The 15,256-nt window shown below is 37.6% G+C and overlaps 2 protein-coding genes across 6 annotated transcripts in view; one reads left to right on the top strand and one right to left on the bottom strand.

Moving 5' to 3' along the window:
• The window catches only part of LOC307157381 (uncharacterized protein), a gene marked incomplete at its 3' end in the record, with an annotated part of 34,234 nt that extends 22,538 nt beyond the window's left edge, over window positions 1-11,696 (bottom strand). Inside the window, exons 1-3 of one of the 5 annotated variants that reach the window (XM_079869292.1) lie at window positions 11,638-11,691; window positions 10,923-11,065; window positions 2,006-3,000 (exon numbers count right to left, since the gene is read on the bottom strand). In XM_079869292.1, the coding sequence (XP_079725418.1) occupies window positions 2,006-3,000; window positions 10,923-11,007 (1,080 nt within the window). In that variant the 5' untranslated portion in view covers window positions 11,008-11,065; window positions 11,638-11,691. Of the gene's footprint in view, window positions 1-1,529; window positions 3,001-10,922; window positions 11,069-11,637 lie in introns of those variants that run through there. The other 4 variants (XR_013820941.1, XM_079869293.1, XM_079869291.1 and 1 more) reach the window with 4 other exon arrangements.
• The window catches only part of LOC307157356 (uncharacterized protein), a 268,751-nt gene that overhangs the window by 145,377 nt on the left and 108,118 nt on the right, over window positions 1-15,256 (top strand). The window lies entirely within an intron of this gene.

Here is a 15,256-nt window from a genome sequence, read left to right as displayed (position 1 = left end):
TGTCGCTGAGAAACACGGAGTTTGAGCTCCATCCAAAGATTCTCTATTGGGTTTAGGTCTGGAGACTGGCTAGGCCACGCCAGAACCTTGATATGCTTCTTATAGAGCCACTCCTTGGTTATCCTGGCTGTGTGCTTTGGGTCATTGTCATGTTGAAAGACCCAGCCTCGACCCATCTTCAATGCACTAACTGAGGGAAGGAGGTTGTTCCCCAAAATCTCGCAATACATGGCCCCGGTCATCCTCTCCTTAATTTAGTGCAGTCGCCCTGTCCCATGTGCAGAAAAACACCCCCAAAGCATGATGCTACCACCCCCATGCTTCACAGTAGGGATGGTGTTCTTGGGATGGTACTCATCATTCTTCTTCCTCCAAACACGTTTAGTGGAATTATGACCAAAAAGTTCTATTTTGGTCTCATCTGACCACATGACTTTCTCCCATGACTCCTCTGGATCATCCAAATGGTCATTGGCAAACTTAAGACGGGCCTTGACATGTGCTGGTTTAAGCAGGGGAACCTTCCGTGCCATGCATGATTTCAAACCATGACGTCTTAGTGTATTACCAACAGTAACCTTGGAAACGGTGGTCCCAGCTCTTTTCAGGTCATTGACCAGCTCCTCCCGTGTAGTTCTGGGCTGATTTCTCACCTTTCTTAGGATCATTGAGACCCCACGAGGTGAGATCTTGCATGGAGCCCCAGTCCGAGGGAGATTGACAGTCATGTTTAGCTTCTTCCATTTTTCTAATGATTGCTCCAACAGTGGACCTTTTTTCACCAAGCTGCTTGGCAATTTCCCCGTAGCCCTTTCCAGCCTTGTGGAGGTGTACAATTTTGTCTCTAGTGTCTTTGGACAGCTCTTTGGTCTTCGCCATGTTAGTAGTTGGATTCTTACTGATTGTATGGGGTGGACAGGTGTCTTTATGCAGCTAACGACCTCAAACAGGTGCATCTAATTTAGGATAATAAATGGAGTGGAGGTGGACATTTTAAAGGCAGACTAACAGGTCTTTGAGGGTCAGAATTCTAGCTGATAGACAGGTGTTCAAATACTTATTGAATGCACCTACGATGACAATTTCAGACCCCTCTATGATTTCCAAGTGGGAGAACTTGCAAAATAGCAGGGTGTTCAAATACTTATTTTCCTCACCGTATGTTGTTTTTGTGTCTATTCAGAATGACTTATTAGCAGCAACCTTTTTATATTGGGTATGTCATTTATGCCCCACTTGCCAAAATGTGGGGTGTCTGGTAAGGGGTTAATATGTAAAACTGCTTGCTTTAAAGCAGTCTATTGTTTAAAGTGTTATTTAAATAAATGTGATGTGACTTGACCAGAGGGCCAAATTGCAGAGCTGGTGCAAACATATCACAGATCTATAATAAGATGCCTTCACAACTGCTTCACAATGTTTATTTAGTTATTGAAAGGAAAATATGCATCACATATGTATATATTCATCTAAACAGGTGTTAGCAAAGTCTGTTACTCAGGTATTTGAACTTCTTTTTACACCAAAGAAAAAAACTTCACGGTTATATCAGGGCCTTAAAGGGATAGTTCACCCAAAAATGAAAATTCTGTCATCATTTACTCACCCTCAAGTTGTTCCAAACCTGTATGAGTTTCTTTGTTCTGCTGAACACAAAGGAAGATATTTGGAAGAATGTTTGTAACCAAACAGATCTCGGTCCCCATTGACTGCCATAGTATATTTTTTTCCTACTATGGAAGTCAATGGGGACCGAGATCTGTTTGGTTACAAACATTCTTCCAAATATCTTCCTTTGTGTTCAGCAGAACAAAGAAACTCATACAGGTTTGGAACAACTTGAGGGTGAGTAAACAATGATAGAATTTTCATTTTTGGGTGAACTATCCCTTTAAGGGCAGGCAAAAAGCCTCAAGGTTTCCTGTGTTTCTGTTCCTTTGATCACCTTTCCACAGTGAAACTCCTTTCACACGGATGAAATATAAAACAGTAAAAAACAGTTCTCTCATAAGTGAATCCTCATGTGGTACTTTAGGGTTACTTTATATTGGAAACACATTCCACAGTGCCCACATATAAACGGCTTCTCTCCAGTGTGAATTCTCATGTGCCTGTTAAGGATTCCTTTTCGGTTGAAACCTTTCCCACATTGTTGGCAGGTGAAAGGCCTCTCTCCAGTGTGAATTCTTATGTGGTCTTCAAAGTGTCCTTTTTGATAGAAACTTTTTTCACACTGAGGGCATGTGTAAATCTTCTCTTCAGAGTGAGCTCTCATGTGGACTTCAAAGTGTCCTTTTTGATTGAAACTCTTTTCACACTGAGGGCATGTGTAAAGCTTCTCTTCAGAGTGAACTCTCATCATGTGGACTTTAAGGTTTTCATGTTGATCAAAACTCTTTCCACATTGAAGGCATGTGTAAGGCTTTTCTCCAGTGTGAATTTTCATGTGGCTGTTAAGGCTTCCTTTTACAGTGAAACTCATTCCACACTGTTGGCAGGTGAAAAGGCTCTTTTTAGTGTGAATTCTCATGTGGCAATTAAGGTTTCCTTTTCGATTGAAACTTTTTCCACAATGTCGGCAGGTGTAAGGCTTCTCTCCAGAGTGAACTTTCATGTGGTCTGCAAGGTTTCCATGTTGACTGAAACTCTTTCCACACTGTTGGCAGGTGTAAGGCTTCTCTCCGGTGTGAATTCTCACGTGCCTGTTAAGGCTTCCTTTTTGAGTAAATTTGTTTCCGCACTGTTGACAGGTGTAAGGGCTCTCTCCAGTATGAATTCTCATGTGTTCTTCAAAGTGTCCTTTTAGATTAAAACTCTTTCCACACTGTGGGCATGTGTAAGGTTTTTCTCCATTGTGAATTGTCATGTGAACTTTAAGTTTCCCATGTTTATCAAAACACAAAGATTGTACTCCAGTTATGAAATCATGATGATCCTCATATTTAAATTTTTCTTCATTTTTATTCAGTTCTTGACTCCCTTCTTTCAGTGCCATCATGTCTAAGGTGAAAAAAGACCCAAGTTAATCCTGGTTTAATGGCACAAAGAAACAGACATAAACATTTAGACATGTAAAGCATCAAAACCAACATACAACTAGATCCTATAACCATTAAGCTCCTGAAATATGTTACATGTATTCTGACAACCCCTTCTCAATATTACTACATCTTCTAGGATTAAACGCAATTTAACTTTAAAGGGAAAAGAAAAGAGAACAAACTCCCTGCTCAACCATCAGACCAAAAACTCATCACACAGTAGTTCCATGTAATGATTTATTAAAATATAACAACATTTTTGTCAGAGAGGAAGCAGCAAATGTTTGTTATAACTTCTGAATGATCCATCATGTTGGTCCAAACATCGCTGGAGTTACAATTCCCCAAACGACTGAACCTAAAAGCAAAACACTCACCCCAAATTCTGCATAGCAATTCAGCAGCACCTCAGACAGTCAGAAAATATTCACAACATTCTCCTCTCTATTCTGCCCCCCTCCACCTCTTATCTGACTGCTGATGCTAATTCACCAATAATGTGGCAACCATTACTTTACCCACAGCCAACCATCACCCACTCTCATTCCACACTTCTCTTCCTTTTCTCTCCTCACGGAAAAAAGTTCTCCAAAGTTTCACAGAACAGTAGTAACTGTTCTGACTCATATCATTAACATAATCCATATTACTGTCAAATTTCCCACCACATTTAAGGAGGCTCAGGTAACCCCATTTCCCAAAAAACCTACACTCAACACTAAAGCAGTTGAATCCTACCGACCAGACTCAACTTGTGTGTCAGAAAGATGTGTGTTCAATCAGCTCTTTGCTTTCCTCACAGAATTACCTACTTGAAAACTAGTCTGGCTGCAAAACCAGACACTTAATGGTGACCGCCCTGCTGACCATAGATGAAACTCTTCGGGCTTGCAAAAGCCAACTCCAAATCATCTGTCCTTATACTAATTGGACCTGTCTGCTGCTGTTGACATGGTAAACCACCAGATCCTGTGTTTTACAACATCAGGAAGATCAGACCCTTCCTGCCAGAATAGAGTGGTGCAGGTATGAAGTCACTTTGTAGGCCAACCGGCAGTTAGTATCACACTGGTTCCCTTGACAAAATTTCCTAAAATTTTTCCATAGGCTTTTGGATTATCACAAAAAAACAAGCTCTATGATCAACAAAACTGTATGATACTTACACGCTATGTCCATCAAGATAATTTTCACAGACGAACACAACTTTTATCAATTTTGAAGCCTAAATGCAGTCGCCAGAAGTAAAAAGCTAAAGGTGGGCTATAATCGAACTACACCACTGTCCCACAACTTCAACGTCACTATCACTAAACTTCCGACAACTCTTTCAGTTATCTAAAAACATTTTCCCAGAACGTTTGAGTTAGAATAGTTTATGCTCTTATAAACTATTCTAACTCCAACGTTCTGGGAAAATGTTTTTAGATAACTGAAAGAGTTGTCGGAAGTTTAGTAATAGTGAATGTTGAAGTTGTGGGACTGTGGTGTAAGCATAATGTAGTTCGTAAGCATAATGAGGCTGTAAAAGCGGACTGAGCTTACCTTTTCAGCGTGTTGTTGTTTAATCTCCTCGACAGCCTCTGTAGTCCCATTTACCACTTGTTAGCAGCCGCCTTTTACAAGACACGTAACAGATTTAAAAAAAATCACGACTGGGGTAATACTGATGTATTTTATGTCGTAGAATAAAACGTGAAAGTGACTTGAGCTTATGTACACTACAGACCTTATTTCAGCCATTTAACCAAAATCCCATTTAAAAACCCCATTGACTTTTCAGATGATGGAACCGGAAGTGCTAAAATGCTTACTCGCTTCTGTGTTTTGGCCTACAAAGTGATGTCATACCTGCACCACTCTAATCAAGGCACAGCTCATCATTCAATCTCTTGTCATTTAAAGACTGGACTATTACAATGCTTTACTGGTAAGCCTTCCAGCCAGTGTGACTAAGCCTCTGCAGATGCAGATGATCCAGAACACAGCAGCACATCTGGTCTTCAATCAGCCAAAGAGAACCCACATCACTCCCCTCCTGATCTCACCCCACTGACTCCCAGTTGCAGCCAGAATTAAATTTAAGGTTTTGACGCTGGCTTTTAGGACTGCCACTGTACCTCAATTCATTCCTACAAGTATATAGTACCAGCTAATAACCTTGTGGTGTTGACAGCAATCGTTCCTCTGATCATCATCATCATCTTTTTTATTTAATGCCATGTCAGCAATCAGAGCTATCTTCATGGCAAAAATTCAATTACAAAAACACAAATATCATATAAATACAATAAAAACAGAACAAAGATAATCAACAAGTCATATTATACAATATATTTTTTCAAGTTAACATATGATAAAAAATCCAAAACCTTTTCAGGTATAATCTCATTAAAAATGTCTTTGACTGAAGTAACTTCATAAAAAAGCCTTTTACTTATGTTAAGACCAGGACAATCTAATAAAATATGTTTAACAGTTAAAGGAATCCTATAAAACATACATAATGTTGGGTCTTCACCTTTAAGTAAAAAAGCATGGGTCAAACTTGTGTGACCTATACGACATCTAGTGTAGACCACCTGATCAAGTCTAGTTTTAAAACTGAGAAAAGTCCTGGTTTTAATTTCCGGATGAGTTGCATACAATTTATTATCCTTACACATATGCCACTCTTCTTGCCACTTATTTAAAATATATCTGTTAATAGTCGGTCTTATATCTGAAGGAGGAATTTGACATTCATTCATTTCCTTATTAAGAGCTTCCTTGGCAGCTGCATCAGCTTGCTCATTTCCTGCAAGTCCAACATGTCCTGGAACCCAGCAAAAGATAATACTAAAGAACTGATTGAGCAGATAATCCACTTTGATTAAGATGGAGTCCACTAAAGGATTATCAATTTTTAAAGTGTCCATTGCTTGAAGGCAAGATTTTGAGTCTGTAAAAATTATAGAATGTTTTTGTACTGTAGTTTCAATATGCTCCAAAGCTAAAAGTAAAGCACGTGCTTCAGCAGAGAAAATTGAGCACTCTTTAGGAATACGGATTCGATTCGGCTTTGATGTCCAGTCACCATTGCTGCCGTTACACTATTTTCCACCTTCGAACCATCTGTGAATATAGGTACATGAAAAGGAAATTGGTTTCTTATGTCCAAATATTGCTGTCTATATACATTTGGATGAGTCACTCCTTTCCTCTGATAAGCTAAATCCAAATTGATATTAGGCTTCTTTAATTTCCAGGGAGGTATAGAATTGAATTGTATTTGATTTAAAATGTTCAAGTTTGTATTTAAGTTCTCCAAATGTGGTTTAATACAAATACCAAAGTATCTAATGCTTTTAGGTTTACTCTCATACAAAGGTGTAAATTGTGGGTTGAAAACTGTAGAATAGGCTGGATTGGTTTTATTTCCCTTTATTTTAACAGCATATTGAAGGGAGAGCTTCAAACGTCTATTTTGAAGTGAAGGTTCATTGGCTTCAATGTACAAACTTTGCCGTTCCTCTGATAATCACATTTGCAGTCTTTATAGACGAGCCTGCATCTATGTGGATAATAATACTACCTGTAAAGCTGCTTTAAAACTGTGTAATGTGTGTCTACAATTTTTTTTACTGATTTGATATCAAACAACTATTTATTATTATTGTATATTGTAATATTACTAATATATGGGCAAAATCACACAAGAAGGCCGAGTAGCGCAGGTAATCACAAACATGCTGATATAGAGCCATATCGTGTGACTTTAATATGTTGTTGTACTGTATATCAAAATAACTCACATATGATGCATTTGCTTAAATTCCTAAATTTATCAAACACTTGATAATTTTATTATAGAAAATACAGTGTAAGTGCAAACGGTGCTTTCGTGTAAAGTTGTGATTATGTTGTCCATCTATTTAATTAACCTCATACAGGATGTGAGTTAATTAATCCTCTATCAAAGCGCTTCAGTGTTCATTCATTCTTCTGCTTTAACTTGTGCAGCTCAAACAGCAATGCATGACATGGCAATACGCTGCTTTTAAGAATGTTACGATTGCACATTTTATTAGTACTTTAAGAATGACAGCATTCTAAACAGAGCCATATTTCTTGATATGCGTCGATGTGTGACAGCAGGACGTGTGTGCAGAGCTCTGCTTCACTCCCTGCAGGGAGTAATATATATCCGTGCAGCGCATGATGGATTCAGTTTATTGACACCTCGGGGAAACGCAGAAACATGCATGCATGAGAAAATAAAGTGCAGGATTTTAAAAAGAGTTAAGTGCAATAAGCCTCAAAAAAGGATTCAATGCACTGCCTGGGTTCAGACCTAAAGTGCACGCACAGATTGATAGCATAATTGATCATTTGATTGTTGCAAACAATGTTGAAACGCAATGTTCACACAGTGGTATGTACTTTTTTTTTTTTTAAATAAAAGGATGGTAAAAAAGCAGGGCAGAAACACACTGGTCATATTGGATCGACTATATTGGATCAGACAGCAATGTCTAAACGTGCAAGTATCATAAGTTTTGTTGATCACAGAGGTTGTATTTTGCCAAAAACCCTATGGAAAAATGCTTTTTTTTTGTCGAGGGAACCACTCTATTGATGGCAGCATTAGTATTTGTCTCGTCATGTGATCTCAATATGTTTGTGTGATATCACGATTGTTGTATATCATACAATATTGTAGTATTGTGCTACAGTGCATTCTATCAGTTGCAGTTCTGGCGCCTCCGTCTCAGCATACTGTACAACTCGATGTACATTCACATCACATGTTAACGCAGAGGTATAGTTACACTCATGGGACACTGCAATTCACAAAAGTTAATCATTTACATGTACTTTAAAGCCTTGCTGGCTAAACATTTCATTCTCGCGCTGATGCGCTGTTCTAACATGCGCTTTTCTGAGCGCGTACACCCAAAGCACATTGACCTGTCTAACAGCGCCTGGTTACTGGACAGATAAATGGAGAGATAATACATTTGAGATAAATTCGGGTGCGTGTGTGTCATATGCGTGTATATTAGTTGCGTGCCAGTCTTAAAGTGACAGTGGCCTAATAGTAACATGCTGCCGCTTGTGCAGGGGCGTAGCAGCCATTATAAAAGTGGGGGGAACAAAAGCTGTATGGTGATGTGACCCAAAGGTGATGTTCATAATAATAAATTCAATTTGACGTTGACTTAACATTGGATTTTGGTTACGCAAAAACAACAAAATCTCAACGTCAGCTGACAGGTATTGGACATCAATTTAACATTGACATTAGATGCTGAATTTGGAAATTTCAATTTACATTGAATTTTGGTCACCCGACTTCGCAACCGAAATTTAACCAAATATCAACGTCTTATGATGTTGTGTGCCTGCTGGGAATAATCTGTTATGTCTCAATTAACATACGCTTTTATCCAAAGCGACAAGTAGGAGAGCATTTAACACACACTCGGCACAAACCTGGCGTGAAGTGACGAGGTCCATACGGGTTCTGTTGTCTTACAGCGTTACAGTAGGTTAAATCATAACAAGGAAACTTTACGCGTGATTCATGTGATTCATCGCGACATACTGTAACACATACTTACAGTGTGTGTTTGAAAAAAGGATGTAATCGTCCTCTGCTTTTTTCAAGGGTGCATTTAACCCCAGACGGCCAAGCAGCAAAGTGACTAAATGAACGAAAATTCGCAAGAGCAACAAGGGATTTGAAGCTCATGGCACACACGCCCAGGAGATGATTCGCGTTGTGATTGGCTGAATGTTAGTTTGCTCAAGTCTGAGTAACAAATAAGAGAACACGGGCGGAAATATTGGCGCTGGGTCAAAAAAATGCAGGGGACAGAATCACCTGTTTCTAAAAGTGCGGGGGACATGTCCCCCCCCCCCCCCCGGTTGCTACGCCCCTGCGCTTGTCCATAAAGGGATAGTTCACCCAAAAATGTAAATTCTGTCATTATTTACTCACTCTAATGTTGTAACAAACCTGCATTCATTTCTTTCTTGTGCTGAACACACACGAAAAAAGAAGATATTTTGAAGAATGTGGGTAACCAAACAGTTGCTGGTCCCTGTTGACTTCCATAGTAGGAAAAATACACTATGGTTATTGGTTATACTATGGTTATTGGTTAGCCACATTCTTCAAAATAACTTTCATTTTCAACAGAAAAAATAAACTTATTCAGGTTTAAAACTACTTGAGAGAGTAAATGATGACAATTTTCATTTGAGGGGGAGCTATCCCTTTAATGCTAATAAAACAACAAAACACAAAGAGAAAATCACTCACTGCTCTTGACTGAGAACTTTAATACAGTAGCTTTGATAAGAATCAATGAATAATTGTTTTATTTTTATATTTGTTCATTTAATTTCTTTCTTGAATGCTACCGTTCAATACACCTACTGTAGCTGAAAAAATAAAGCACTGTTTATTTTGTTTTTTATATTATGTTGTGTATGTAATGTGTATCTTTGTTCTTATTTTTTTAATAACAAATAAAATAATGACAAAGGTTTTTATCTTTGGCACTTTGGTTTAAATGTCTGCCATTATTTTTTATTTTGTTACATTGTAAGGTTTTACATTTACATTTACATTTATTCATTTAGCTGACGCTTTTATCCAAAGCGACTTACAATTGCTATATATGTCAGAGGTCGCACGCCTCTGGAGCAACTAGGGGTTAAGTGTCTTGCTCAGGGACACATTGGTGTCTCACAGTGGATTCAAACCCGGGTCTCTCACACCAAAGGCATGTGTCTTATCCATTGCGCCACACCACCACACCAGGTTTTGTTTTTAAAATAGGGACATTAGTTTGGCTGTAATGCCCAGTCACTGGCAAAATAGCAAAACCAACATGAAAAAGAATTGTGATAAAATCTGAATTGTGATTTTCCTGAAAAAAATATCGTGATATATTTTTGCCACATGGCCCCCACCCCTAGCTCCATGTCAAATAAAACCACTTTATTTAAAGGGATAGTTCGGCCAAAAATGATATTAAACCCATGATTTACTCACCCTCAAGCCGTTCGAGATGCATATATCAATCATTTTTCAGACGAACACAATTTCAGTTATTTTAGAAAATGTCTTAGATCTTTCAGTGGTTATAATGTCAAGTTATGGGGTCCACCTCCTTCAACTCCCAAAAATGTGCGGTTTTGTAGTAAAAATATACATATTTAAAACTTTATAAATGAAAATACCTGGCTTCCGGCCAGAACGAACATACGACATATATTTTTGACATATTTTTATGACGTAGAAAAAAACTTAAGTATAGCTAAATCAAATAACTCTTCACGGAAATCCTGAGTGGAGTTTTGTTTTGCTCTGCTCTCTGACTGCGCTGTCGCGTTCGTTCTACGTCACGACGCTTCCTACGCTACGTCCTACGCTACGTCCTACGCCGGCATCCATCTCCCGTGAATGCGCGTCGACCGTTGCCAGAAGCCAGTTATTTTCATTTATAAAGTTTTAAATATGTATATTTTTACTACAAAAGCGCACGGATTACCCTCAGAAGGCCTTCGTTTATCCCCCTGGAGCCGGATGGATTACTTTTGTGAAGGATGCATGCACATTTTTGGGAGTTGAAGGAGGTGGACCCCATAACTTGACATTATAACCACTGAAAGTTCTAAGACATTTTCTAAAATAACTGAAAATCTGTTCGTCTGAAAAATGATTGACATATGCATCTCGAACGGCTTGAGGATGAGTAAATCATGGGTTTAATATCATTTTTGGCCGAACTATCCCTTTAAGACACTCATATTACATTCTTCAAAAAAATATTAATTTCTGTAGAGATGGACATTTTAATAAGGATAGGCTTTGAGAATAAAACAAACCTGTTTGTTCCTCAGTATCTTCTTGTTTCACACTAAATGTTTCTTCAATCTTCATTTCTTCACTCTCCTCTTTAATAAACGCCATCTTTATAATAATTGTGTCACATGGATCTCAGTCGCTTCACCAGGAGTTTTTCTGTGTGCTTGGACAAAGATGAAAATAATTAACAGAAAGAAAAATACATTTAAACTAAATCTCTGTGTGTCTCAATCAGCTCTAGTTCAGTAACTGTTAGTTCAGTAAGAGAGTCAGTCAGAGTGAGAGTAAATGGACTGATTAGCCAAACAACAAGAAAAAACTAGCACGACAAATAAAAGAACACAAATTTTACATACACTTTAAATTTGTTTTAATGTTTTTGAATGATCTGTATATTCTATTTAATAGATTCAACAACATTTGCAGTTGGCTTGTTAAAGTTGTCATTACACGTTTGTTTTACATTTAGCTTACACTGTTTTGACAAGCATCGTCAGCGCGCGGCGATTCGATCAATAATAATAATAATTTAATGCCAAATAGTTGATAGAAGAAATGAGACGCACCTTTTCTGTTACAAATGCATGGATGCACTTTACTCACAAAACGTTCATTAATGTTATTTATTACATTATTACACTGCTACATTCACTAATAATACATTCCACAGCTCTCTATAAAACTGTCTGTACGGTTTATTGATTTTAAACAGTATAAATGGTTAAAAACACAAACCTTTCTCTTTAACCGAATCACAGACGCACGCTGATGACGTCACACCTCCAGACCAAAATAAAAGTCCCTTTCACACGCTAAAAATAATAGAAATTCACATTAAGAAAACGCATTTAAATTATAAGATAAATGATTCATTTAAGGTTGAATCACAGATTCCCAAAACGTTGACACATTTTCAAAAGCTTCTAAATGTAAGCAAGTGTGAAATGCAATTATAAACAAATGCAATTTGTGATATTCTCAATCATAGATAAATTCAAGTATGTTGTTCATCATTTAACAAAGGCTGGGAAAGAACTTTTAAATATTTTAAACTCATTAAGAATTTATTGATCAAAATTAAATATGTGGTTTCAAGGACATCTAATTATTTAATTTATTAACTAAAACTGTATCAAAATATATCCACATTATTCCTCTTAGTTTCTCCACAGAATATAAAGGCAATAAATATAATCGAATTTTAACTTTATTTGTTTAAAGTGCATTACATTAAAGGTTCATGACTGCAAAGTATTACAGTGATGGTAAATCAGATTTTGTCCTTAAGAAACACTTAAAAATAAAATGGTTGAAATTTGGTGAACATTTCCCCAGATTTCCTTTATTAAAATTACCATACTGAAAAGTAACAAATCTGTCTTCTATAATGATTGGATGGAAATTAACATATGTCTTTGATCTTAATGATAATGTTCTTTTATATGCAAAAAAAATTTGTAAATATTTTTTTGTCTGTTTAAATCCTGTTCAGTTTCATCAATTTTCAGAAAATATGATATTGCATATTCAGTTGTTCTCTTACGAGAGGTTCTCTCGTATTGGTTAAGTAGCTTACGCTGCGGGTAAAGTCATCTTTTCTCGCGATATGAACAGTGTTGCCAAGTCCGCTTATTATAAGCGACTTTGGGCTTGTTTTTTTGTAAAGTCGCTTACAAATATTGATAATCGCGGGTCGCGTTTTTTTGGGCTTGTTTCTAAAGTGTAGTTGCTTATTTGGGCTTGATCCCCGCTCCATAATAAGTTGTCAAGCAGATATTTTCTATATGTTATTTAAACCATAGACAGTATATAAACAATTTAAACGTAGGAGTTTGTCTAGTTTTTTCCCACCCACATCCTGCTTCTAATTGGCTCTGACCCAGATGGCAACGAGTACTAGCCAATCAGAGGCAGGGCAGGGCAATCTGTTTTTTTTTCTGGTTAGGAAAACGTCAGTGAGTGAATGAATGCGCGCGAGTTGCGACTGATGGTGACTGACTGGATTGTAGGATAGTTTTTTTGGAGGAACAAATGCCCGGGACAAAGTGGCCGAAATACGGCAAGAGGTATAACAAAGACTGGGAGAAAGAGAAAGGAGTAAAAGAATGGATCAAACCCGTCGTGGGGGACGACTCAAAAGCACTGTGCAGAGTATGTAAGTGTGAAATACGTGCACACCACGCGGACCTCGTACAACATGCTAGCACAGACAAACATAAAAAAAATGCAGCACCGTTCTCCTCAATGAGGCTTACGGACATTGGGTTCGCGGTCTCCAAACAGAACGAATCGAGACAGAGAGCTGAGCTGAAGGTTATGGAGCTAGAAGAGTCTCAATAAAGATAAATGCACAAACTGCATTCACATATGCACACACAGGATACACAAATGCACACACATGATTCATAAATACACACACAGGATACACAAATGCGCACAAAATTCACAAATGCACACACAGAATTTAAAAAGCACAGAAGATTCACAAATGCATACAAAATTCAGAAATGCACACAAAATTCATAAATACACACACAATTCAGAAATGAAAACAAAATTTACAAATGCACACAAGATTCACAAATGCTCAGGACAAGATTCAGAAATGTATTTCTGATGCACACACAAATATATCTTGATTTACAAACTGCTTGCGGTCTGTGAACTTCACTGCATTTGTGTGTGAATTTTGAGACTCCCCTGACTTGGCTCGACACACAAATGCCTTTTTTTAAACAGGGAATGACCTGTGACCAATCAGATACCTCCCTTGTTTTAGCCAATCACAAGAACGCACCCCACGTGGGGGATTGTTTACTTGTAAGCCAATCACATGAAGTGTGGGCGCGAGCGAGAGCGCGACAGCGAGGTGGGTGGAGTTCTGCCAGTTGGTTGAGACCATTTTTTACAGTCTATGGTTGAGGCGGTGGGCCGGACCTCGAAATTACGAATTTAATACTTACCTCTCAGCTGTGTACGTTTTTTTTTTTTGCTGAGGCCATGTAATAAAATCGTATAAGTACTGCAGACATTGTTTCCAACTTTGTTGTTTGCACATTTGACGCAAAATGTCCTTACAAACTCTTACTTTTTTAAACCGGCAAGTAAGCAGGAGTACTAATCATAACGTTAGAAAACCTCCCGTTTCCTTGACAACCAATGTAAATAATGAACACAGATTCTACGGCGGAGGCAAAGTAATCTTTGTCAGTGACCAGGAAGCTGCGTTCTTGAAATTTTAATTTTGCTTTAATCATTAAAAATGTAATTTTAGTAATGTAGTTCAGTAATACTGAGCTAAAAATTAGCTGTTTTATCCGTTTAGCCTCAAATGTAAAAAGCCCTGTAACTCCTTTCCCAGACAAGTTGGGCAAAGTCTGTTCAATGTAGCCTACACACAAATTATTTTTATTAATGCAATGGACTGTTGCCTATGGCTTGCTCAGTTGGGGATATTTAATTTAATTAATCAATCAACAATACTATTGATCAGCATTACCAAACGTGGACGTTTTCCACTAGAAACAAACATTGATGTATTGTTTTAATTTAATACTGTGAAGCTGCTTTGATACAATCTCTATTGTGAAAAGCGCTATATAAATAAACTTGACTTGACTGTAACGGCACATCCGTATGTCATATTTTCCTAATGTCTGGTACTGTTAAACATGTTTTCACGTGAATGAATAATGATATGCAAGTGATGCATACATGACATACCCAAAAAAAAAAAAAAAGGTTGCTGCAGAAGTCATTCTGAATAGACACATAACCAACATATATTTAGAAATCCAACCCTTGAGAGTTTACATTTCAAGTCTCAAAATTAATATTGATATATATACGCTCAAACACAAACAAAAACAACAAATATTAAGAATATATTTATTAAATGTATAAAAAATGTATGTGAATTTAGGATTGCAACTTATAACCACAACTAAAACATGGGGATTTTTTAAAGACAATCATCCCGCACATCCTATTCTATAATAAAATCAGCTAATCGAATATTTGAAAATCGTGCCTTATCCCTAATTAATATAGTATTATTGTGTAAGTGGATGACATGACAAGTAGCAAAGGCAGTGTAAGTGGGGTCAAATGTTCATATATAGCATATTTAAAAATAAAACAATGTAGCAGCATCATAGTGTAAACTACCAGTGTATTTGTGCAAGAGTCAATCAGCTGCCCTTAGGTTACTGGAGGGTGGGGGTGGAAGGAAGAGGCTCTCTATGATTCCCCTATAGAAAGTTAAGAGGATGGATTTTTGGGAGATGAGCCTTCCTCAACTGTGGGAGGAAGTGCAGAGGTTTTTGGAATTTCTTGGCCAGGTTCTGTTGGTGGT

Source organism: Squalius cephalus (genome assembly GCF_949319135.1).
Source record: "Squalius cephalus genome assembly, chromosome: 4".
In the NCBI taxonomy this organism is placed as follows: Eukaryota; Metazoa; Chordata; class Actinopteri; order Cypriniformes; family Leuciscidae; genus Squalius; species Squalius cephalus.
This window is presented reverse-complemented; position numbering and strand designations above follow the sequence as displayed.